The following is a 24,227-nucleotide window of genomic DNA, read 5'->3' on the forward strand; positions in this document are numbered from 1 at the left end:
GGTGAGTGTGAATCCCCTCCCTGCATGTCCAGGGGACTGTGAATTCCTTCTCTGTCAGTCTAGGTGAGTGTGAATCCCTTCCCTGCCTGTCTGGGTGAGTGTGAATCCCCTAGCCACCTATCCAGGTGAGTGTGAATCCCTTCCCTGCCTCTCCAGGTGAGTGTGAATCCCCTCCCTGTCAGTCCAGGTGAGTGTGACTCCCCTCCCTGTCAGTCCAGGTGGGTGTGAATCCCCTCCCTGTCAGTCCAGGTGAGTGTGAATCCCCTCCCTGTCTGTCCAGGTGGGTGTGAATCCCCTCCCTGCCTGTCCGGATGAGTGTGAATCCCCTCCCTGCCTGTCCAGGTGAGTGTGAATCCCCTCCCTGCCTGTCCGGGTGAGTGTGAATCCCCTCCCTGCCTGTCTAGATGTGTATGAATCCCCTCCCTCTCTCCAGGTGAGTGTGAATTCCCTGCCTGCCTGTCCAGGTGAGTGTGAATCCCCTCCCTGCCTGTCCAGGTGAGTGTGAATCCCCTCCCTGCCTGTCCGGGTGAGTGTGAATCCCCTCCCTGCCTGTCCAGATGTGTATGAATCCCCTCCCTCTCTCCAGGTGAGTGTGAATTCCCTGCCTGTCTGTCCAGGTGAGTGTGAATCCACTCCCTGTCTATCCGGGTGAGTGTGAATCCCCTCCCTGTCTGTCCAGGTGAGTGTGAATCCCCTCCCTGTCTGTCCGGGTGAGTGTGAATCCCCTCCCTGCCTGTCTGGGTGAGTGTGAATCCCCTCCCTCCGTCCAGGTGAGTGTGGATCCTCTCCCTGCCTGTCTGGGTGAGTGTGAATCCCCTCCCTGCCTTTCCAGATGAGTGTGAATCCCCTCCCTGCCTGTCTGGATGTGGGAACCCCATCCCTGCCTGTCCGGGTGTGTGTGAATCCCCTCCCTGCCTGTCCGGATGAGTGTGAATGCCCTCCCTGCCTTTCCAGGTGAGTGTGAATCCCCTCCCTGCCTGTCTGGGTGAGTGTGAATCCCCTCCCTGCCTGTCCGGGTGAGTGTGAATCCCCTCCCTGCCTGTCTGGGTGAGTGTGAATCCCCTCCCTGCCTGTCCGGGTGAGTGTGAATCCCCTCCCTGTCTGTCCGGGTGAGTGTGAATCCCCTCCCTGCCTGTCCGGGTGAGTGTGAATCCCATCCCTGCCTGTCCGGGAGAGTGTGAATCCCGTCCCAGCCCGTCTGTGTGAGTGTGAATCCCCTATCTACTAATCCACGTGAGTGTGAATCCCCTCCATGTCTGTCCGGGTGAGTGTGAATCCCCTCCCTGTCTGTCCGGGTGAGTGTGAATCCCCTCCCTGCCTGTCCGGGTGAGTGTGAATCCCCTCCCTCCGTCCAGGTGAGTGTGGATCCTCTCCCTGCCTGTCTGGGTGAGTGTGAATCCCCTCCCTGCCTTTCCAGGTGAGTGTGAATCCCCTCCCTGCCTGTCTGGATGTGGGAACCCCATCCCTGCCTGTCCGGGTGTGTGTGAATCCCCTCCCTGCCTGTCCGGATGAGTGTGAATGCCCTCCCTGCCTTTCCAGGTGAGTGTGAATCCCCTCCCTGCCTGTCTGGGTGAGTGTGAATCCCCTCCCTGCCTGTCTGGGTGAGTGTGAATCCCCTCCCTGCCTGTCTGGGTGAGTGTGAATCCCCTCCCTGCCTGTCCGGGTGAGTGTGAATCCCCTCCCTGTCTGTCCGGGTGAGTGTGAATCCCCTCCCTGCCTGTCCGGGTGAGTGTGAATCCCATCCCTGCCTGTCCGGGTGAGTGTGAATCCCGTCCCAGCCCGTCTGTGTGAGTGTGAATCCCCTATCTACCAATCCACGTGAGTGTGAATCCCCTCCATGTCTGTCTGGGTGAGTGTGAATCCCCTCCCTGCCTGTCCGGGTGAGTGTGAATCCCCTCCCTGCCTGTCCGGGTGAGTGTGAATCCCCTCCCTGCCTGTCCGGGTGAGTGTGGATCCTCTCCCTGCCTTTCTGGGTGAGTGTGAATCCCCTCCCTGTCTGTCCAGGGGACTGTGAATTCCTTCTCTGTCAGTCTAGGTGAGTGTGAATCCCTTCCCTGCCTGTCTGGGTGAGTTTGAATCCCCTAGCTACCTATCCAGGTGAGTGTGAATCCCTTCCCTGCCTCTCCAGGTGAGTGTGAATCCCCTCCCTGTCAGTCCAGGTGAGTGTGAATTCCCTGCCTGCCTGTCCAGGTGAGTGTGAATCCCCTCCCTGCCTGTCCGGGTGAGTGTGAATCCCCTCCCTGTCAGTCCTGGTGAGTGTGAATCCACTCCCTGTCTATCCGGGTGAGTCTGAATCCACTCCCTGTCTATCCGGGTGAGTGTGAATCCCCTCCCTGTCAGACCTGGTGAGTGTGAATCCCCTCCCTGCCTGTCTGGGTGAGTGTGAATCCCCTCCCTGTCTGTCCAGGTGAGTGTGAATCCCCTCCCTGTCTGTCCGGGTGAGTGTGAATCCCCTCCCTGCCTGTCTGGGTGAGTGTGAATCCCCTCCCTCCCTGTCCAGGTGAGTGTGGATCCTCTCCCTGCCTGTCTGGGTGAGTGTGAATCCCCTCCCTGCCTTTCCAGGTGAGTGTGAATCCCCTCCCTGCCTGTCTGGATGTGTGAACCCCATCCCTGCCTGTCCGGGTGAGTGTGAATCCCCTCCCTGCCTGTCCGGATGAGTGTGAATGCCCTCCCTGCCTTTCCAGGTGAGTGTGAATCCCCTCCCTGCCTGTCTGGGTGAGTGTGAATCGCATCCCTGCCTGTCCGGGTGAGTGTGAATCCCCTCCCTGCCTGTCCGGGTGAGTGTGAATCCCCTCCCTGTCAGACCTGGTGAGTGTGAATCCCCTCCCTGCCTGTCTGGGTGAGTGTGAATCCCCTCCCTGTCTGTCCAGGTGAGTGTGAATCCCCTCCCTGTCTGTCCGGGTGAGTGTGAATCCCCTCCCTGCCTGTCTGGGTGAGTGTGAATCCCCTCCCTCCCTGTCCAGGTGAGTGTGGATCCTCTCCCTGCCTGTCTGGGTGAGTGTGAATCCCCTCCCTGCCTTTCCAGGTGAGTGTGAATCCCCTCCCTGCCTGTCTGGATGTGTGAACCCCATCCCTGCCTGTCCGGGTGAGTGTGAATCCCCTCCCTGCCTGTCCGGATGAGTGTGAATGCCCTCCCTGCCTTTCCAGGTGAGTGTGAATCCCCTCCCTGCCTGTCTGGGTGAGTGTGAATCGCATCCCTGCCTGTCCGGGTGAGTGTGAATCCCCTCCCTGCCTGTCTGGGTGAGTGTGAAACCCCTCCCTGCCTGTCCGGGTGAGTGTGAATCCCCTCCCTGCCTGTCCGGGTGAGTGTGAATCCCCTCCCTGCCTGTCCGGGTGAGTGTGAATCCCATCCCTGCCTGTCCGGGTGAGTGTGAATCCCGTCCCAGCCCGTCTGTGTGAGTGTGAATCCCCTATCTACCAATCCACGTGAGTGTGAATCCCCTCCATGTCTGTCTGGGTGAGTGTGAATCCCCTCCCTGCATGTCCAGGGGACTGTGAATTCCTTCTCTGTCAGTCTAGGTGAGTGTGAATCCCTTCCCTGCCTGTCTGGGTGAGTGTGAATCCCCTAGCCACCTATCCAGGTGAGTGTGAATCCCTTCCCTGCCTCTCCAGGTGAGTGTGAATCCCCTCCCTGTCAGTCCAGGTGAGTGTGACTCCCCTCCCTGTCAGTCCAGGTGGGTGTGAATCCCCTCCCTGTCAGTCCAGGTGAGTGTGAATCCCCTCCCTGTCTGTCCAGGTGGGTGTGAATCCCCTCCCTGCCTGTCCGGATGAGTGTGAATCCCCTCCCTGCCTGTCCAGGTGAGTGTGAATCCCCTCCCTGCCTGTCCGGGTGAGTGTGAATCCCCTCCCTGCCTGTCCAGATGTGTATGAATCCCCTCCCTCTCTCCAGGTGAGTGTGAATTCCCTGCCTGCCTGTCCAGGTGAGTGTGAATCCCCTCCCTGCCTGTCCAGGTGAGTGTGAATCCCCTCCCTGCCTGTCCGGGTGAGTGTGAATCCCCTCCCTGCCTGTCCAGATGTGTATGAATCCCCTCCCTCTCTCCAGGTGAGTGTGAATTCCCTGCCTGTCTGTCCAGGTGAGTGTGAATCCACTCCCTGTCTATCCGGGTGAGTGTGAATCCCCTCCCTGTCTGTCCAGGTGAGTGTGAATCCCCTCCCTGTCTGTCCGGGTGAGTGTGAATCCCCTCCCTGCCTGTCTGGGTGAGTGTGAATCCCCTCCCTCCGTCCAGGTGAGTGTGGATCCTCTCCCTGCCTGTCTGGGTGAGTGTGAATCCCCTCCCTGCCTTTCCAGATGAGTGTGAATCCCCTCCCTGCCTGTCTGGATGTGGGAACCCCATCCCTGCCTGTCCGGGTGTGTGTGAATCCCCTCCCTGCCTGTCCGGATGAGTGTGAATGCCCTCCCTGCCTTTCCAGGTGAGTGTGAATCCCCTCCCTGCCTGTCTGGGTGAGTGTGAATCCCCTCCCTGCCTGTCCGGGTGAGTGTGAATCCCCTCCCTGCCTGTCTGGGTGAGTGTGAATCCCCTCCCTGCCTGTCCGGGTGAGTGTGAATCCCCTCCCTGTCTGTCCGGGTGATTGTGAATCCCCTCCCTGCCTGTCCGGGTGAGTGTGAATCCCATCCCTGCCTGTCCGGGTGAGTGTGAATCCCGTCCCAGCCCGTCTGTGTGAGTGTGAATCCCCTATCTACCAATCCACGTGAGTGTGAATCCCCTCCATGTCTGTCCGGGTGAGTGTGAATCCCCTCCCTGTCTGTCCGGGTGAGTGTGAATCCCCTCCCTGCCTGTCCGGGTGAGTGTGAATCCCATCCCTGCCTGTCCGGGTGAGTGTGAATCCCGTCCCAGCCCGTCTGTGTGAGTGTGAATCCCCTATCTACCAATCCACGTGAGTGTGAATCCCCTCCATGTCATTCTAGGTGAGTGTGAATCCCTTCCCTGCCTGTCTGGGTGAGTGTGAATCCCCTAGCTACCTATCCAGGTGAGTGTGAATCCCTTCCCTGCCTCTCCAGGTGAGTGTGAATCCCCTCCCTGTCAGTCCAGGTGAGTGTGAATCCCTTCCCTGTCTATCCAGCTGGGGATGAATCCCTTCCCAGCCCGTCTGGGTGAGTGTGAATCCCCTCCCTGCCTGTCCGGGTGAGGGAGAAGCCCCTCCCCGTCAGCCCATGTGAGTGTGAACCCCCTCCATGTCTGTCCAGGTGGGTGTGAATCCCCTCCCTGTCTATGCAGGTGAGTGTGAACCCCCTCCATGTCTGTCCAGGTGGGTGTGAATCCCCTCCCTGTCAGTCCAGGTGAGTGTGAATCCACTCCCAGCCCGTCTGGGTGAGTGTGAATCCACTAGCTACCTATCCAGATGAGTGTGAATCCCCTCCCTGCCTGTCCAGGTGAGTGTGAATCCCCTCCCTGTCTATCCAGGTGAGTGTGACTCCCCTCCCTGTCAGTCCAGGTGGGTGTGAATCCCCTCCCTGTCAGTCCAGGTGAGTGTGAATCCCCTCCCTGTCTGTCCAGGTGGGTGTGAATCCCCACCCTGCCTGTCCGGATGAGTGTGAATCCCCTCCCTGCCTGTCCGGATGAGTGTGAATCCCCTCCCTGCCTGTCCGGATGAGTGTGAATCCCCTCCCTGCCTGTCCAGGTGAGTGTGAATCCCCTCCCTGCCTGTCCGGGTGAGTGTGAATCCCCTCCCTGCCTGTCCAGATGTGTATGAATCCCCTCCCTCTCTCTCCAGGTGAGTGTGAATTCCCTGCCTGCCTGTCCAGGTGAGTGTGAATCCCCTCCCTGCCTGTCCGGGTGAGTGTGAATCCCCTCCCTGTCAGTCCTGGTGAGTGTGAATCCCCTCCCTGCCTGTCCGGGTGAGTGTGAATCCCCTCCCTGTCAGTCCGGGTGAGTGTGAATCCACTCCCTGTCTATCCGGGTGAGTGTGAATCCCCTCCCTGTCAGTCCTAGTGAGTGTGAATCCCCTCCCTGCCTGTCTGGGTGAGTGTGAATCCCCTCCCTGTCTGTCCAGGTGAGTGTGAATCCCCTCCCTGTCTGTCCGGGTGAGTGTGAATCCCCTCCCTGCCTGTCTGGGTGAGTGTGAATCCCCTCCCTGTCTGTCCAGGTGAGTGTGGATCCTCTCCCTGCCTGTCTGGGTGAGTGTGAATCCCCTCCCTGCCTTTCCAGGTGAGTGTGAATCCCCTCCCTGCCTGTCTGGATGTGTGAACCCCATCCCTGCCTGTCCGGGTGAGTGTGAATCCCCTCCCTGCCTGTCCGGATGAGTGTGAATGCCCTCCCTGCCTTTCCAGGTGAGTGTGAATCCCCTCCCTGCCTGTCTGGGTGAGTGTGAATCGCATCCCTGCCTGTCCGGGTGAGTGTGAATCCCCTCCCTGCCTGTCTGGGTGAGTGTGAAACCCCTCCCTGCCTGTCCGGGTGAGTGTGAATCCCCTCCCTGTCTGTCCGGGTGAGTGTGAATCCCCTCCCTGCCTGTCCGGGTGAGTGTGAATCCCATCCCTGCCTGTCCGGGTGAGTGTGAATCCCGTCCCAGCCCGTCTGTGTGAGTGTGAATCCCCTATCTACCAATCCACGTGAGTGTGAATCCCCTCCATGTCTGTCTGGGTGAGTGTGAATCCCCTCCCTGCATGTCCAGGGGACTGTGAATTCCTTCTCTGTCAGTCTAGGTGAGTGTGAATCCCTTCCCTGCCTGTCTGGGTGAGTGTGAATCCCCTAGCCACCTATCCAGGTGAGTGTGAATCCCTTCCCTGCCTCTCCAGGTGAGTGTGAATCCCCTCCCTGTCAGTCCAGGTGAGTGTGACTCCCCTCCCTGTCAGTCCAGGTGGGTGTGAATCCCCTCCCTGTCAGTCCAGGTGAGTGTGAATCCCCTCCCTGTCTGTCCAGGTGGGTGTGAATCCCCTCCCTGCCTGTCCGGATGAGTGTGAATCCCCTCCCTGCCTGTCCAGGTGAGTGTGAATCCCCTCCCTGCCTGTCCGGGTGAGTGTGAATCCCCTCCCTGCCTGTCCAGATGTGTATGAATCCCCTCCCTCTCTCCAGGTGAGTGTGAATTCCCTGCCTGCCTGTCCAGGTGAGTGTGAATCCCCTCCCTGCCTGTCCGGGTGAGTGTGAATCCCCTCCCTGTCAGTCCTGGTGAGTGTGAATCCCCTCCCTGTCTATCCGGGTGAGTGTGAATCCCCTCCCTGTCAGTCCTGGTGAGTGTGAATCCCCTCCCTGCCTGTCTGGGTGAGTGTGAATCCCCTCCCTGCCTGTCTGGGTGAGTGTGAATCCTCTCCCTGCCTGTCCGGGTGAGTGTGAACCGCCTCCCTGCCTTTCCAGGTGATTGTGAACCCCCTCCCTGCCTGTCCAGGTGAGTGTGAATCCCCTCCCTGCCTGTCCAGGTGAGTGTGACTCCTCTCCCTACCTGTCCAGATGAGTGTGCATCCTCTCCCTGCCTGTCCGGGTGAGTGTGAATCCTCTCCCTACCTCTCCAGGTGAGTGTGAATCCCCTCCCTGCCTAGCCAGGTGAGTGTAAATGCCTTACCTGTTTGGCAAGTGCGTCCGGTGTATCCTGGGGGGCAAGCACAGCGAAAAGGTGGTATACAGACCCCTCCATTAGCACAGGACACACGGCAACGTGCTGTGAACAGAAAGCACAGAACCACACTCAGGAACAGGGTCCGACATGGTGGTGGTATACACCAGTTTGAGAGCAGCCCCCAAAGTGACCCACCCAGAGAGAGCAGGATCTGCTGGGGCCAGGTGAACAACAGCTCAGTCACTGATAGAGCTTCTCAGGCCTCAGTGGGAAGTTGATTTTAATGGTGAAGAGGAGGCCCTTCAGCCCACCGAGTCAGCAATGACTATCTCCACATATGAAGGCACGCTAATCCCATTTCTTTCATGTAACCCTTTTCTTTGAATGTTCTGATTTTTGAAATGCTCATCCAAAAATATTTTAATGGCTGTAAGGTTTCCAGTCTCCACTACTTTCCCAGGCAGTGCATTGCATATTCTCACAACCGGCTCAGTGGGAATGGTGTTTCCCAAATCCCTTCTGAATCCCCTGCCCCTTATATAAGAACTTAAGAACTCGGAGCAGGAGTAGGCCATCTGATCCCTCAAGCCTGCTCTGCCATTCAATAAGATCATGGCTAATCTTTTCATGCACTCGGCTCCACTTACCCACCCTATCACCGTAAACCTTAATTCCTTTATTGTTCAAAATAAATCTATCTTAGTTTTAAAAATATTTACTGAAGTGGCGTCAACTACTTCACTGGGCAGGGAATTTCATCGATTCACAACCTTCTGGGTTAAGAAGTTGCTTCTTAATTCAGTCCTAAATCATCTCCCCCTAATCTTGAGGCTATGCCCTCTTGTCCTAGTTTCACCTGCCAGTGGAAACATCCTCTCTACTTCTATCTTATCTATGCCCTTTATAATTTTATATGTTTCTATAAGATCCCTCCTCTTTCTTTTAAATTCCAATGAATATAATCCCAGGCTACTCAGTCTCTCCTATATACCAACCAGCTCAACTCCAGGGTCAACCTAGTGAACTTCCTCTGCACCCCCTCCAGTGCCAGTACATCCTTTCTCAAGTAAGGAGATCAAAACTGCACACAGTACTCCAGGTGTGGTCTCACCAGCACCCTAGACAGCTGCAGCATCACCTCCCTGCTTTTAAACTCAATCCCTTTAGCAATGAAGGACAAAATTCCATTTGCCTTCCTAATTACTTGTTGTACCTGCAGACCAACCTGCTGTGATTCATGCACAAGGACACGCAGGTCCCTCTGCAAAACAGCATGCTGCAATTTTTTACCATTCAAGTAGTAGTCCTTTTTATTGTTACTCCTACCAAGATGATTGACTTCACATTTATTAACATTGCATTCAATCTGTCAGATGTTTGCCCACTCTATCCCTTTGCAAAGTTTCACAGTCCTTTGCACACTTTGTTCTGCCATCATCTTAGTGTCATCTGCAAACTTTGACACATTACATGTCATCCCTAACTCCAAATCATCTATATAAGTTGTGAATAACTGCGGTCCCAGCACTGATCCCTGAGGCACACCACTAGTTGCTGGTTGCCAACCAGAATAGCACTCATTTATCCCCACTCTTTGCTTCCTGTTAGTCAACCAGTAATCCTCTATCCATGCTAATACTTTACCCGGAGCACCATACATTTTTATCTGATGCAGCAGTGTCTTGTGCGGTGCATTGTTGAAGGCCTTTGGAAATCCAGGTACACCACATCTACTGGGTCCCCATTGTCCACTGTGCTCACAATATCTTCATAGAATTCCAAAAGATTAGTTAAGCGTGACCTGTCCTTCATGAACCCACGCTGCATTTGCCCAAAAGGACAATTTCTATCCAGATGCCTTGCTATTTCTCCCTTAATAATAAATGCAAACACTTTCCCCACTACAGAATTTAAGCTAACTGGTCTATTATTCCCCATCTTTTGTCTACCTCCCTTTTCAAACAGTGGTGTCACATTTGCTGGTTTCCAATCTGCTGGAACTGCTCCTAAGTCCAGCGAATTTTGGAAAATTACCACAAGTACACTTGCTATTTCTTCCGCCATCTCTTTTTGTACTCTGGGATGTATTCCATCAGAGCTGAAAATGTGTTGCTGGAACAGCGCAGCAGGTCAGGCAGCATCCAGGGAACAGGAGAATCGACGTTTCGGGCTTATGGCTTGGGCCAGAGCCCTTCATCGGGAATGAGGGGCTCCTGATGAAGGGCTCTGGTCCGAAACTTCGATTCCCCTGTTCCTCGGATGCTGCCTGACCTGCTGTGCTCCTTCTGCACACATGCTAACCAGCTACCTGCCTTTTTATTTACCATCATACTTCCTAGCGTTTTCCCTTTCCCTTGCCCCTGACTCACTAGTTTAAAGTCCTAGTGACCATCCTATTTATACTTTTCGCAAGAACACTGGTTCCAGATCGGTTCAGGTAGAGACCATCCCATCGGTACAGATCCGTCCTGTTCCCAAACTGATGCCAATGTCCCTTACCTTAAAGCTACACCCTCTCATGATTGAAGCCTCAACCAAGGCAAACAGCTGCTGTCTTTTCACCCTGTCCATATGCCTCATAATCTTATACACCTCAATCATGTCTCCCCCCTCCCCCCCACCCCGCTGAGGCTTCTCTGCTCTAAAGAAAACAATCCAAGCCTATCTAGTCTCTCCTTATAGCTCCATTTCTCCAACCCAGGCAACGCCCTCGTGAATCGCCTCTGTTTCTCCTCTGGTGTTATCACATCCTTCCTCTGATAAGGTGACCAGAACTGTACACAGTACTCCAACTGGGGCCTGACCAACACTCTGTACAACTCCAACATTACCTCCTTGCTCTTATACTCTATGCCATGATTGATAAATTGTTGCATATGCCTTATAACTATCCTATTCCCATGCACTGCTGACTTCAGGGATCTGTGAATAATTACCCCAAGATCCTTCTGTTCCTATCATCTACCCAGTGTCCTGGCATTCATTAAATGCTCCCTTATCTCGGTCAGTTGTTGAATGAGATATAAAAGTGGTCTAAAGATGGAAGACAGAGGATGTGGTAGAGGGCTGTTTTTCAGATGGGAAAAACTGCAGGGATTGGTGCTGGGTCCACTGTTACTTTTCATTTATATAAATGGTTTGGATGTGAACATAGGGAGTATGGTTAGTACATTTGCAGATGACAACAAGGTTAGTGGTATAGCGGACAGTGAAGTGAGTTATCTGAGAATACAACGGAATGTTGATCAACTAGGCCAATGAGCTGAGGAATGGAAGTTGGAGTTTAATTTAGATAAATGTAGGGTGTTGCATTTTGGTAAGGCCAACCATGATAGGTAGGGCTCTGGGGAACATTATCTAACAACGGGATCTTGGGATACAGATTCATAGCTCCTTGGAAATGGAGTAGCAAGTAGAGACAGTGGTGACGAAGGATTTCAGCTTGCTAGCTTCCATCAGTCAGAGCATTAAGTGCAGGAGTTGGGATATCATGTTGTAGGTGTACGAGATGTTGGTGAAGCCATATATGGAGTACTTTGTGCAGTCCTGCTTGCCCTAATAGAGAAAGGATATTGTTAAACCAGAAAGAGTGAAGAAAAGATTCACTCAGAGGATGCTACCTGGACTAGAAGGCTTGAGTTGTATGGACAGTATGCAGAGGCTGGGACTATTTTCTCTGGAGCATAGGAGACTGAGGGGTGACCTTGTAGAGGTACATAAAGTCATGACAGGCATAGGTGAGTTAGATAGCCAACAGCTTTACCCTAAGTAGGGACGTCTAAAATGAGAGGGCATAGGTTTAAGGCGAATGGGGAGAGATGCAAAAGGGTCCAGAGGCAGTTTTTTCACATAGGGTGGTGAGTGTCTGGAACAGGCTGCCAGAGGTCGGGGTGGAAGTGAATACAGTTTTCTCATTTCAAGAAGCATGTATAGGATAGGAATGGACAGATATGGACCAAACACAGGCAAATAGGACTTGATTAATTGTGAAAACTGGCTGACATGGACAAGTGGGCTGAAGGGCCTGTTTCTATACTGTAAACCTCTATGACTCCATCATGTTGCTTCTCTCAAAGTGCATCACTGTGCATTTATCAGGTTAATTACCATCTACCACTGCTTTGTCTATCTGACCAACCCATCTATACCTTCCTGTAACCTACCACCATCTCCTTCACTTTTAACCAATTTACCCATCTTGGTGTCATTTGCAAATTTGCTTAATATTCCCCCACATTTTGATTGATGTTATTTATGCATAGAACAAGCAATAAGGACCCCTGTACTGATCATTGTGGTACACTGCTGGGCACCAGCCTAAAGTTACTCAAACAGCTTTCTACCACTACCCTTTGTGTCCTATTACTAAGCCAGTTTCTGGTCCATCTTGACAAGTTTCCTTCAATTCCAAGTGCTTTAACCTTCTCAGTCAGTCTCCCATATGGGACCTTGTCAAAAGCTTTTCTAAAATCCATATAAACTACATCAACTGAGCTTCCCTCATCCACACACACAATCACATTTTCAAAAAGTTTTATCAAATTTGATAGCCATGATGTCCCTCTGACAAAGCCATGTTGACTATCCCTACTTAACCCATGCCTTTCCAAGTGGGTATTAATTCACTCCTTCTGCATTTTCTCCAATTGTTTCCCTGAGACTCATTGGGAGGGGTGTAGACACTGGGGGATGTGACAAAGATAGGTAGGTGCACTCGATGTTGTGCCGACCTATACAACCGATCTGAAGCCCATCTAACCTACATTATTCCATTATCATCCATATATTTATCCAATGACCATTGGATAAAATGCCATTAAAGTTGGCGTGTCTACTACTGTAGGTAAAAACAATGACTGCAGATGCTGGAAACCAGATTCTGGATTAGTGGTGCTGGAAGAGCACAGCAGTTCAGGAAGCATCCAAACAGCAGCGAAATCGACGTTTTGGGCAAAAGCCCTTCATCAGGAATAAAGGCAGTGAGCCTGAAGCGTGGAGAGATAAGCTAGAGGAGGGTGGGGATGGGGATAAAGTAGCATAGAGTGCAATGGGTGAGTGGGGGAAGGGATGAAGGTGATAGGTCAGGGAGGAGAGGGTGGAGTGGATAGGTGGAAAAGGAGATAGGCAGGTAGGACAAGTCCGGACAAGTCATGGGGACAGTGCTGAGCTGGAAGTTTGGAACTAGGGTGAGGTGGGGGAAGGGGAAATGAGGAAACTGTTGAAGTCCACATTGATGCCCTGGGGTTGAAGCGTGGTCCACGCCCTTACTACTCTCTGAATAAAGAAACTACCTCTGACATCTGTTCTATATCTATCACCCCTCTGGTAAAAGCTATGTCCCCTTGTGCTAGCCATCATCATCTGAGGAAAAAGGCTCTCACTGTCCACGCTATCTAATCCTCCAATCATCCTGTATGCCTCTATGAAGTCATCTCCTCAACCTTTTTCTCTTTGACGAAAACAGCCTCAAGTCCCTCAGTCTTCCCTCATAAGTCCTTACCTCTATACAGGCGATATCCTAGTAAATCTCCTCTACATCTTTTCCAATGCTTCCCCGTCCTTCCTATAATGCGGTAACCAGAACTGTACGCAATACTCCAAGTGCGGCTGCACCAGAGTTTTGTACAGCTGCAACATGTCCTCATGGCTCCGAAACTCAATCCCTCTAACAATAAAAACTAACGCACTGTACGCTTTCTTAACAACCCTATCAACCTGGGTGGTAACTTTCAGGGATCTATGTAAATGAACACTGAGATCTCTCTGCTCATCTACACTCGCAAGAATATTACTATTAGCCCAGTACTCTGTATTCCTGTTACTGTTTTCAAAGTGAACCACCTCACACTTTTCTGCATTAATCTCCATTTGCCACCTCTCAGCCCAGCTTTGCAGCTTATCTACATCCCTCTGTAACCTGCAACATCCTTCTGCACTGTCACAACTCCATTGACTTATCATCTGCAAATTTACGAACCCATCCTTCTATGCCCTCATCCAGGTCATTTCTAAAAATAACAGCAGTGACTCCAAAACAGATCCTTGTGGTACAACCACTAGTAACTGAACTCCAAGATGAATATTTCCCATCAGCCACCACCCTCTGTCGTCTTTCAGCTCGCCAATTTCTGATCCAAACCATTAACTCACCCTCAATCCCATGCTTCTGTATTTTGTGCAACAGCCTACCATGGGAAACCTTATCAAATGCCTTACTGAAATCCATATACACCACATAAACGCTTTACTCTCATTCACCTGTTTGCCCACCTTCTCAAAGAACTCAATAACATTTGTGAGGCATGACCTACCCTTCACAAAACCGTGTTGTTTACCCCAATCAAATTAATCCTTTCTAGATGATTATAAATCTTATCTCTTATAATCCTTTCCAACCCATGACCGAAGCAAGGCTCACTGCTCCATAATTACCAGGTTGTCTCTACTCCCCTCCTTGAACAAGGGGACAGCATTTGCTATCCTCCAATCTTCTGGCACTATTCCTCTGGACAATGACGACATAAAGATCAAAGCCAAAGGCTCTGCAATCTCCTCCCTGGCTTCCCAGAGAATCCTAGGATAAATCCCATCCAACCAAGGGGATTTGTCTATTTCCACATTTTCCAGAATTGCTAACATCTCCTCCTTATGAATCTCAATCCTGTCTAGTCTAATAGCCTGTATCTCAGTATTCTCCTCGACAACATTGTCTTTTTCCAGTTGAATACTGATGAAAAACAGTCATTTTGTTCCCCACCAATCTCTTCGAACTCCACGCACAACTTCCCACTACCTTTCTCTTGTCATTCTTTTGTTCCTGATATACTGATAGAAACCCTTAGGGCTTTCGTTGATCCTATCTGCCAATGACTTCTCATGTCCCCTCCTGGTTCTTCTTAGCTCTCTCTTTAGGTTCTTCCTGGCTAACTTGTAACACTCAAGCATCCTAACTGAGCCATCATATCTCATGTTTACATAAGCCTTCTTCTTCCTCTTTACAAGAGCTTCAACTTTCTTAGTAAATTACAGCTCCTACACTCGACCACTTTCTCCCTGCCTGACTGGCACATACTTATCAAGGACATGCAGTAGTTGATCCTTGAATAAGCTCCACATTTCAATTGTACCCATCCCCTGAAGTTTCCTTTCCCATCTTATGCATCCTAAATCAGACCTAATTGCATCATAATTGCCTTTTCCCCCATTTATAACTCTTGCCCTGTGGTATTTACCTATCCCTTTCTGTCGCTAAAGTAAACTTAACCAAATTATGATCATTATCACCAAAGTGCTCATCTACCTCCACATCTACCACCTGGCCTGGTTTATTACCCATACCAAATCCAACGTTGCCTTGCCTTTTGTTGGCCTGTCTACATACTGTGTTAGGAAACCCTCCTGCACACACTAGACAAAAACTGAACCTTGTAAGGTACTCAAACTATAACATTTCCAGTTAATATTAGGAAAGTTAAAGACCCCATAACAATTACTCTGTTACTTTCACTCCTATCCAGAATAATCTTCGAAATCCTTTCCTCTATATCTCTGGAACTTTTCAGAGGCCTATGGAAAACTCCCAACAGGGTGACCTCTCCTTTCCTGTTTCTAACCTCAGCCCATACTACGTCAATAGACGTGTCCTGATCAAACGTTCTTTCTGTCACCGTAATATTGTCCTTGACTAACTATGCTACACCTCCCCTCTTTTACCACCTTCCCTGTTCTTACTAAACATTTAAATCCCGGAACCTCAACAACTATTCCTGTCCCTGCTCTATCCATGTCTCTGAAATGGCCACAGCATCAAAGTCCCAGGTACAACCCATCCTTTTTCAGGATGCTCTTGGTAGACACATTTCAAACCACCTTCCTGCCTGCCGGTTCACTCCTGTGACCTTGCACCCTCTTCATGACCTCTCGACTTTCAACCTCCTGTGCACCAGATCTACAATTCAGGTTCCCATCCCCATGCTGAAATGGTTTAAACCCTCCTGTAGACCATTAGCAAACCTCACCTCCCCCATGCCTTGGATATTGGTAGCCCTCTGGTTGAGGTGTGGACCTGTTTGTAGAGGTCGCACCTACCACAGAATGAGCCCTAATTATCCAGGTATCTGAATCCCTCCCTCCTGCACCATGCCTATAGCCATGTATTTAACTGCTCTCACTCCCTGTTCCTCGCTTTGCTGGCACACGGCATGGGTAACAAACCTGAGATAACAACTCTGTTGGTTCTAGCACTAAGCTTCCATCCTAGCTCCCTGAATTTCTGCCTTAAATCCCCATCCCCTTTCCAACCTATGTTGTTAGTGCCTGTGTGGACCTCAACTTGTCCCCCTCCCCCGCAAGAATCCCGGAAACACGTTCTAAGACATCACGGACCCTGGCACAAACAAATCAACAATGAGTCTCTCTCATCCTACAGAATCTCCTGTCTGACCCCCTAGCTATGCAGTCTCTAATGACTCATGCTCTACTCCTCTCTCCCTTCCCTTCTGAGCAATAGAGACCAACTCTGTGCCAGAGACCTGTACCTCATGGCTTACCCCTGGTAAGTTACCCATTCCCCCCCAACCCCCCCAACAGTATCCAAAACGGTATACTTATTATTGAGGGGAACTGCCACAGGGGATCCCTGCACTGTCTGCCTGTTCCCTTTCCGTCCCCTGACTATAACCCATCCAGCTTCTTCCTGTACATGAGGTGTGACTGCCTCCCTGTAACTCCTCTCAATCACTCCCCACCCCCTCCTCCCGAATGATCTGAGGATCATCTGATTCCAGTTCCCGAACACGGTTTTCAAGGCGCTAGAGTTTTTAAAATTAATTCACAGCATGAGGGGGTCGCTGGCTAGGCAACATTTATTGCCCATCCCTAATCACCGAGAGGGCAGTTAAGAGTCAACCACATTGCTGTGGGTCTGGAGTCACATGTAGGCTAGACCAGGTAAGGATGGCAGATTTCCTTCCCTGAAGGACATTAGTGAGCCAGATGGGTTTTACCAACAATCGACAATGGATTCATGGTCATCATTAGACTCTTAATTCCAGATTTTTATTAAATTAAAATTCCATTGTGTGACATAGTGGGATTTGAATCTAGGTCCCCAGAACATTATCTGGGTCTCTGAATTAACAGCAATAATACCACTAGGCCTTTACCTCCCTGCAGATGACGTCAATGGGGACACTAATGGTGACCATTGCCTCCCAGATTCTACAGGAGGAGCATTCATCTACCCTAACATCCATTCCCACTGCTATAAATTCCCAAAGAGACTATTTCTTAACATTTGTTTTATTAACATCTAACTATTAACACCTGTTTGGAGGTGACACAGGCAGAAAGGGGTATTGGGATTTGGTTACAGAGAGAGAGAGGGATGTAGGGGCTGGGGGAGGTTTCAGAGATAGGTAGGAATCCAGGGATCGGAGGGTGTGACAGAGATAGGGAGGGGATGTAGGGGACTAGAGGGAGTGACAGATAGGGAGGGATGCAGGGGCTAGAAGGAGGTTACTAAGATTGGGAAGGGTGTAGGGGCTGAAGGAGGTTGCAGAAGTAGGGAGGGGTGTAGGGACTAGAAGGAGGTTACAGAGATAGGGATGCGGTATAGGGGCTAAAAGGAGGGAACAGAGACAGGGAAGGATGTAGGAGCTAGAAAGGTTGATTGATAAGGAGGGGCGTAGGGGCTAGAAGGAGGTGATAGAGATAGGGAGGGATGTAGGGGCTGGAAGAGGTTACAGAGATAGGGACGGGTATAGAGGTTGGAGGAGATTACAGAGATAAGGAGGGATGTAGGGGCTAGAAGGAGGTGATAGAGATAGGGAGGGGTTTAGGGGCTGGAGGAGGTTATGGAGATAGAGAGAGGTGTAGGGGCTAGATGGAGGTAGATTGATCTGATCTGTTTGTGGATTCACAGATTGACTTACGTTGTTCACAGAGGGGCCCTTGAAATCCGATATTACAGAGACACTTATTAGGAGCGATACACTGTCCGTGATTCCAGCAATTATATTTACAGACAGCTGCAAGAGGAAAGGAAGATCCCATTAGCCTGGTGATCCACTGGGTTTGTCTGAGATTGCTGCAGTATGATATAAACCGATAACTTTCTCCTGTTTCCTCGATCCAGTGTTGGCCATCATGTCTGTTATATTGTACAACAGAGTTGCAAAAACATTACAGTGTATAATAAGACCTAGTGCCAATCTCCTGCCTTTTCCTCCTTGCCCTGTACCCCTTCTCTACCCTAATAACCCTCTGATGCCCCTCTTGAATATTTTAATTGAACCTACCTCCCCCACCATTCCAGGCAGTATATTCCAGACCCTAATCACTGGCTGGGTGAAAGAGCTTTTAACCCTCACTCCCTTTGTAGGACTCCAGGACAAAGCAGTCCCTGCTTGATTGGCACCACATCCACAAGCATCCACTCCCTCCCTCACCGAGCAGCAGTGTGTACTCTACCTACAAGATGCACTGCAGAAACTTGCCAAAGATCCTCAGACAGCACCTTCCAAACCCACAACCACTTCCATCCAAAAGGACAGGGCAACAGATACATGGGAACACTATCCCCTCTGAGCACCTCACCATCCTGACTTGGAAATATATCGCCGTTTCTTCGGTGTCGCTGGGTCAGAATCCTGGCATTCCCTCCCTAAGGGACATTGCGGGTTTACCTACAGCACATGGACTGCAGCCGTTCAAGAAGTAAGCTCAGTCCCACCTTCTCAAGGTGGGTTGGGGCGCAAATAGGGACAGGGCATTAAATGCTGGACCCAGGCAGCAAAGCCAACGTTCCATGAGTGAATGAAAATCAAATCACTGTGTCACCCTTCCTTTCTCGCATTCTCTCATCATCTATTTCTCTCTTGTTCTTTTTGTGCCTTTCCCCTTCTAAATCTCTCTGTCTTTTAATCTCTATGTCACCCCACTCTCTCTCTCCCTTGTTCTGTCTCCTTATCCATCTCGCCCTGTCTGTCTGTCTGTCTGCGCCACTGTCTGCCTTGCCCCTCTCTAGCCACCTTTCTTCGCCTCTCTCTTTACCCTCCCTATCTCTCTCTCTCTCACACACAACCCTATCTATAAATTTTTCTCTCTCTCTGCCCACTGATCCCTTGCAGTCTTTATCTCTGATGACCTTCAGTAAATATGACACAGGTGAATGTTAAAAGTGTAACTGATTTTAATCTAAATTAAAAAGCAGTGATTGAAGTGAGGAAATTAATATGTCTTACGCTTTGTACATATCCCATTGACTGAACTCCAACCAGGACAGCACATATATCTCTTCCCAAGGGAGCTGGAAGGGAGGGGAGGAGAGATTTATTATAAACTGGGAAATCACACTAATCAATACTGAGAGACAGTGAGATATCTCACACACTCACACATTGTCAGAGACAGACATATGCATGCACACAGTCGAGAGATTGTTGCTGGAAAAGCACAGCAGGTCAGGCAGCATCTGAGGAGCAGGAGAATTGAAGTTTCAGGTGTAAGCTTTTCATCAGAATCCCTGCTGTGCTTTTCCAGCATCACACTCTTGTCTCTGATCTCCAGCCTCTGCGGTCCTAACTTTCTCCTATACTCTCACATACACACACATACACTCTCACATACTGTCAGAGACAGACTCTCTCTCTCACACATACTCTCATGCACGCTCAGAGACAGACACACTCATACAAACAGATCTTTACACAGACATACAGATTCTCATGCACTATAACAGCTAGACACACAGGTACACAGACAATCAGACAGACAGACACAGAGACATACACACATACTCAGACACACCCAGGCTGAGTCAGACAGAGCCAACACACTCACGTAGGCAGACACGTACTGAGACACACATAGACACTGAGACTGATTCGATTGAGAGGCTAGAAACTGGCAATCAGAGGGTTACAGGGGAAGTGCAGGCTGTCAGTGAGATCAATCTTTCACTGAGCCAGCCCAGACTGAGAGGGCCGAGTAGTCTTTTCAGGTTTGGGATCTAACAATGTGTCAGCGAGGTGTGTCCATGAGACTGTGATGAGGAATGTTCACTCGAGACAGAGAGGAGAACCCTGTACATACCTTCCACCACCCAGAATGTTGGCTACCTTTAACTGAAACTCATTCTCCAAACAAATATGTTCACTGGAGGGAGACACAGAGAGAGAGAGGTTACTTCATGTTCATTACTTGCAACGCCAGTGCACATACACTTCAACAGTGAGCCCATCAGCCATACTCTGCACTCCCAATACCCACTCACACACACCCCTTCACCCCCCTCACACACACCCCTTCACCCCCCCTCACACACACCCCTTCATCCCCCCCACACTCATCCCTTCATCCCCCACATACACACCCCGACACCCTCCCCTCACACATAGACCTTCATCACCTCCTCACACACACACCTTCATTGCCCCCTCACACTCACCCTTTCACACACCCTCACAGACACCCCTTCACCCCCCTCACACACACCCCTTCACCCCCCCTCACACACACCCCTTCATCCCCCCCACACTCATCCCTTCATCCCCCACATACACACCCCGACACCCTCCCCTCACACATAGACCTTCATCACCTCCTCACACACACACCTTCATTGCCCCCTCACACTCACCCTTTCACACACCCTCACAGACACCCCTTCATCCCCACACACACACCCCTTCATCCCCCCTCGCACACACCTCTACACATCCTCACACCCCTTCTTCCCCCTCACACACACCCTTTCAACCCTCACACACACATCCCTTCATCCCCTCACACACACACCCCTTCATTCCCCCACACACCCCTTCATCCTCCCCCCCTCACACACACACACACACCCTCATCCCTGTCCCCCATTTCTCATCTCACCCATCCCCAACGCTCTCCAATTCCCCCATCCCCTCAGCAACCCCCATCTCTGTGACATAGACCCCCGTCATTGTCACTGCCAATGTCAAGGGAAATGGAAAAGATGGGAGGGAGCATACATGATGGGATGACATAGGGAGTGACAGGAGGAGGGGAGGAGAATGAGTAGAAGTAAGTGTGAATGAGGAGGGGAGGAAAGTGAGGGGAGCAGAGCGTCAGTGAGGTGGGAGGAGAGTGAGGGGAGGACAGTGTGAGTGAGGAGGGAGGAGAGTGAGGGGAGGACAGTGTGAGTGAGGAGGGGAGGACAGTGTAAATGAGGTGTACAATGAGAGAAGAATGAGGGGAGGGATGAGTGAGGAGGAGAGAGTGAGGCAACAAGAGAGTGAGTGAACAGAGAGGGGGTGAGGGTGAGAGTTTGAGTTGAGGGTTCTGAGGATGTGAGGGTTTGAGGGTGAGGGATATGAGGGTTTGAGGGTGAAAGATCTGAGTGGGGAGAGGGTGAAGGTTCTGATGGAGTGTGAGGGTGAGGGATATGTGGGGGTGAGGATGAGAGATCTGAGGGAGTGAGGGTGAGGATTCTGAGGGGTGTGGGTGACAGGTTTAGAGAGTGACTTGATGGGGTGTGATGTGGGGATCCTCAGAGGGTGAGGGCTTTAAGTGATGTTCATGAGGGGAGATGAGGGTGCAGGTTCAGAGGCAGGTGAGGGAGGGGTTACTGTACCTTCAGATACTCACTCAAGTGGCGAAGCCATTCCGGAGGAGAGCCTGCGGAATCGAATGGGAAACATGAACAGAACGGGAATTGATTTGGTCAGTGCTGTGAGTGCCGCACTGTCGGAGGGTCAATATTGATGGAGTGCCACATTGTCGGAGGGTCAATATTGAGGGAGTGCCGCACTATTGGAGGGTCAATATTGAGGGAGTGCCGAACTGTCAGAGGGTCAATATTGACGGAGTGCCGCACTTTCAGAGGGTCAATATTGAGGGAGTGCTGCACTGTCGGAAGGTTAATATTGAGGGAGTACCACATATTCAGAGGGTCAGTGATGAGGCAGAGCCACACTATCGGAGGGTCAGTGCTGAGGGAGTGGCACAATGTTGGAGAGTTTGTGCTGAGGGAACAGGCACTGTCAGAGGGTCAGTGTTGAGGGAGTGCCACACAGCCGGAGGGTCAGTACTGAGGGAGCGCCCCACTTTCGGAGGGACAGTACTGAGGGAGTGGGCACTGTCAGAGGGTGAGTACTGAGGGAGTGCCGCACTGTCAGAGGGTCAGTGCTAAGGGAGTGCCGCACTGTTAGAGTGTCAATGCTGAAGGAGTGCTGCACTGTTGGAGGGTCACTGCTGAGGCAGTACCATATTGTTGGAGGGTCAGTGCTGAGGGAATACCACATTGTCAGAGTGTCAATGCTGAGGCAGTGCCACACAATTGGAGGGTTAGTGCTGAGGAAATGGCACACTGTAGGAGGGCCAGTGCTGCACTGTTGGAGGGTCTGTGCTGAGGGAGTAGCACATTGTCGGACAGTCAGTGCTGAGGGATCACCACACTATCAGAGGGTCAGTGCTGAGAGAGTGCCGCACTTTTGGAGTGTCAGTACTGAATGAACGCTGCACTTTCCGAGCGTCAGTACTGAGGGAGGGCCGCACTATCAGAGGGTCAGTGCTGAGGGAGTGCCACACTGTTGGAGTGTCAATGCAAGGCGTACTGCACTGTTGGAATGTCAGTGCTGAGCGAGTGCCGCACTGTCGGAGGGTCAGTGCTGAGCGGGTGCCGCACTGTCGGAGGGTCAGTGCTGAGCGAGTGCCGCACTGTCGGAGGGTCAGTGCTGAGCGAGTGCCGCACTGTTGGAGGGTCAGTGCTGAGAGAGCACTGCACTTTCGGAGGGTCAGTACTGAGGGAGTGCTGCACTGTCAGAGGGTCAATGTTGAGGAAGTGCCAAATTGTCAGAGGGTCAGTGCTGAGGGAACAGGCACCGTTAAAGGGTCAGTGCAGAGGGAGCAGGAGTGCCAGAGGGTTAGTACTGAGGCAGTGCTGCACTGTTAGAGGGTCAGTGCTGAGGGAGTGCTGCACTTTCGGAGGGTCAGTACTGAAGGAGTAGGCACTGTTAGAGGGTGAGTACTGAGGGAGTGCAGCACTATTAGAGGGTCAGTGCTGAGGAAATGCACGACTATCAAAGGGTCAGTGATGAGGGAGGATCACACTATCGGAGGGTCAGTGCTGAGAGGGGGAAAACTGTCTGAGGGTTAGTGCTGAGAGAGCAGGCACATTTGGAGGGTCAGTACTGAGGGCGTGCTGCACTGTTAGTGGCTCAATGCTGAGGGAGCATTGCACTATCGGACGGTCAATGCTGAGAGAGCGTGCACTATTGGAGAGAGTGCTGAGGCAGTACCACACTGTCAGAGGGTAGTGCTGAGGGAGAGGTCACAGTCAGAGGGTCAGTGCTGAGGGAATGTTGCACTATCGGAGGGTCAGTGCTGAGGGAGCGGGCATTATTGGAGAGAGTGCTGAGGCAGTGCTGCACTGTCGGAGGATGAGTGCTGAGGGAGCGGGCATAGTTAGAGGGTCAGTGCTGAGGGAGTGGCATACTATTGGAGGGTTAGAGTTGAGAGGGGGAAAACTGTCTCAGGGTCAGTCAGTTCTCCAGAGTGCCCAATCCTTTAATAATCTTATATGTCACATACATTGCACTATCAGAGAGTTAGTGCTGAGGGAGTGCCGCACTGTCAGAGGATCAGTACTGAGAGAGTGGGCACAGTCGGAGGGTCAGTGCTGAGGGAGCGGGCACTGTTGGAGAGAGTGCTGAGGCAGTGCCACACAGTCGGAGAGTCAGTGCTAAGGCAGTGCCACACTGTCGGAGGGTCAGTGATAATAGACAATAGGTGCAGAAGTAGGCCATTTGACCCTTTGAACCAGCACCACCATTCATTATGATCATGGCTGATCATCCTCAATCAGTATCCTGTTCCTGCCTTATCCCCATAACCCTTGATTCCACTATCCTTAAGAGCTCTATCTAACTCTTTCTCAAAAGTATCCAGAGACTTGGCCTCCACTGCCCTCTGGGGCAGAGCATTCCATTCACCCACCACTCTCTGGGTGAAGACGTTTCTCCTCAACTCTGTTCTAAATGGCCTACCCCATATTTTTAAACTGTATCCTCTGGTTTTTCGACTCCCCCATCAGCAGAATGCTTCCTGCCTCCAGAGTGTCCAATCCTTTAATAATCTTATACGTCACATACATTGCACTATCAGAGAGTTAGTGCTGAGGGAGTGCCGCACTGTTGGAGAGTCAGTACTGAGGAAGCGGGCACTGTTGGAGGGTCAGTGCTGAGGGAGCGTCGCACTGTTGGAGGGTCAGTTGTGAGGGAGCAGGCACTGTCAGAGGGTCAGTGCTGAGGTATATCTTCAATGCAAGAACGATACTGGAGTCCAGGTGAGAGACTTACCAGAGCAGGGTGATGATGTGTAATCCGTGAAGATCCATCTGGATTCCTGTTGATTCTGTCTGTCTGATCCCTCACAGCTGTGAGGACAACGCAGATGGCGGGCTTTTATATAGGCAGCTGTCTCCTCAGCCCCAGGGACAGCTCCTCAGTGCTCAGTATCTAACACACAATGGGAAATGTTGACTCACCTTTATTGGCACGGTGCCTGGCATTGGGTGGGGATTAAGGGAATTGGACGAAATCCAGCTCCTGCCTGGAAATGGGACGACAGTCCAAGAGCCTTGATGAATTGTCAGCTGCAGGAGCTGGGGAGGATTCAGTGTCTGTTACTCAATGCTGGAGAGACCCCCATCACAGCCCCATCACAGCAGTGACACCCATATCCCATTCACCTTCTAGCCCAACAGA

The 24,227-nt window shown here is 51.4% G+C and overlaps 1 protein-coding gene across 1 annotated transcript in view; it reads right to left on the reverse strand.

Annotated features, from left to right (window-relative positions):
* Positions 1–23,955, reverse strand: part of LOC122555070 (fibrillin-3-like) — a 43,936-nt gene extending 19,981 nt beyond the window's left edge. Inside the window, exons 1-6 of the mRNA XM_043700731.2 lie at positions 23,820–23,955; positions 21,109–21,138; positions 19,582–19,644; positions 18,732–18,796; positions 17,421–17,516; positions 7,495–7,590 (exon numbers count right to left, since the gene is read on the reverse strand). Of these exons, the coding sequence (XP_043556666.1) occupies positions 7,495–7,590; positions 17,421–17,516; positions 18,732–18,796; positions 19,582–19,644; positions 21,109–21,138; positions 23,820–23,857 (388 nt within the window). The 5' untranslated portion in view covers positions 23,858–23,955. The remainder of the gene's footprint in view (positions 1–7,494; positions 7,591–17,420; positions 17,517–18,731; positions 18,797–19,581; positions 19,645–21,108; positions 21,139–23,819) is intronic.
* Positions 23,956–24,227: the final 272 nt, after the last annotated feature.

The sequence above is a fragment of the Chiloscyllium plagiosum genome, unplaced genomic scaffold, assembly GCF_037043375.1.
Source record: "Chiloscyllium plagiosum isolate Xiang-an unplaced genomic scaffold, Cpla_swu_hap1 HiC_scaffold_12, whole genome shotgun sequence".
NCBI classification, from domain to species: domain Eukaryota; kingdom Metazoa; phylum Chordata; class Chondrichthyes; order Orectolobiformes; family Hemiscylliidae; genus Chiloscyllium; species Chiloscyllium plagiosum.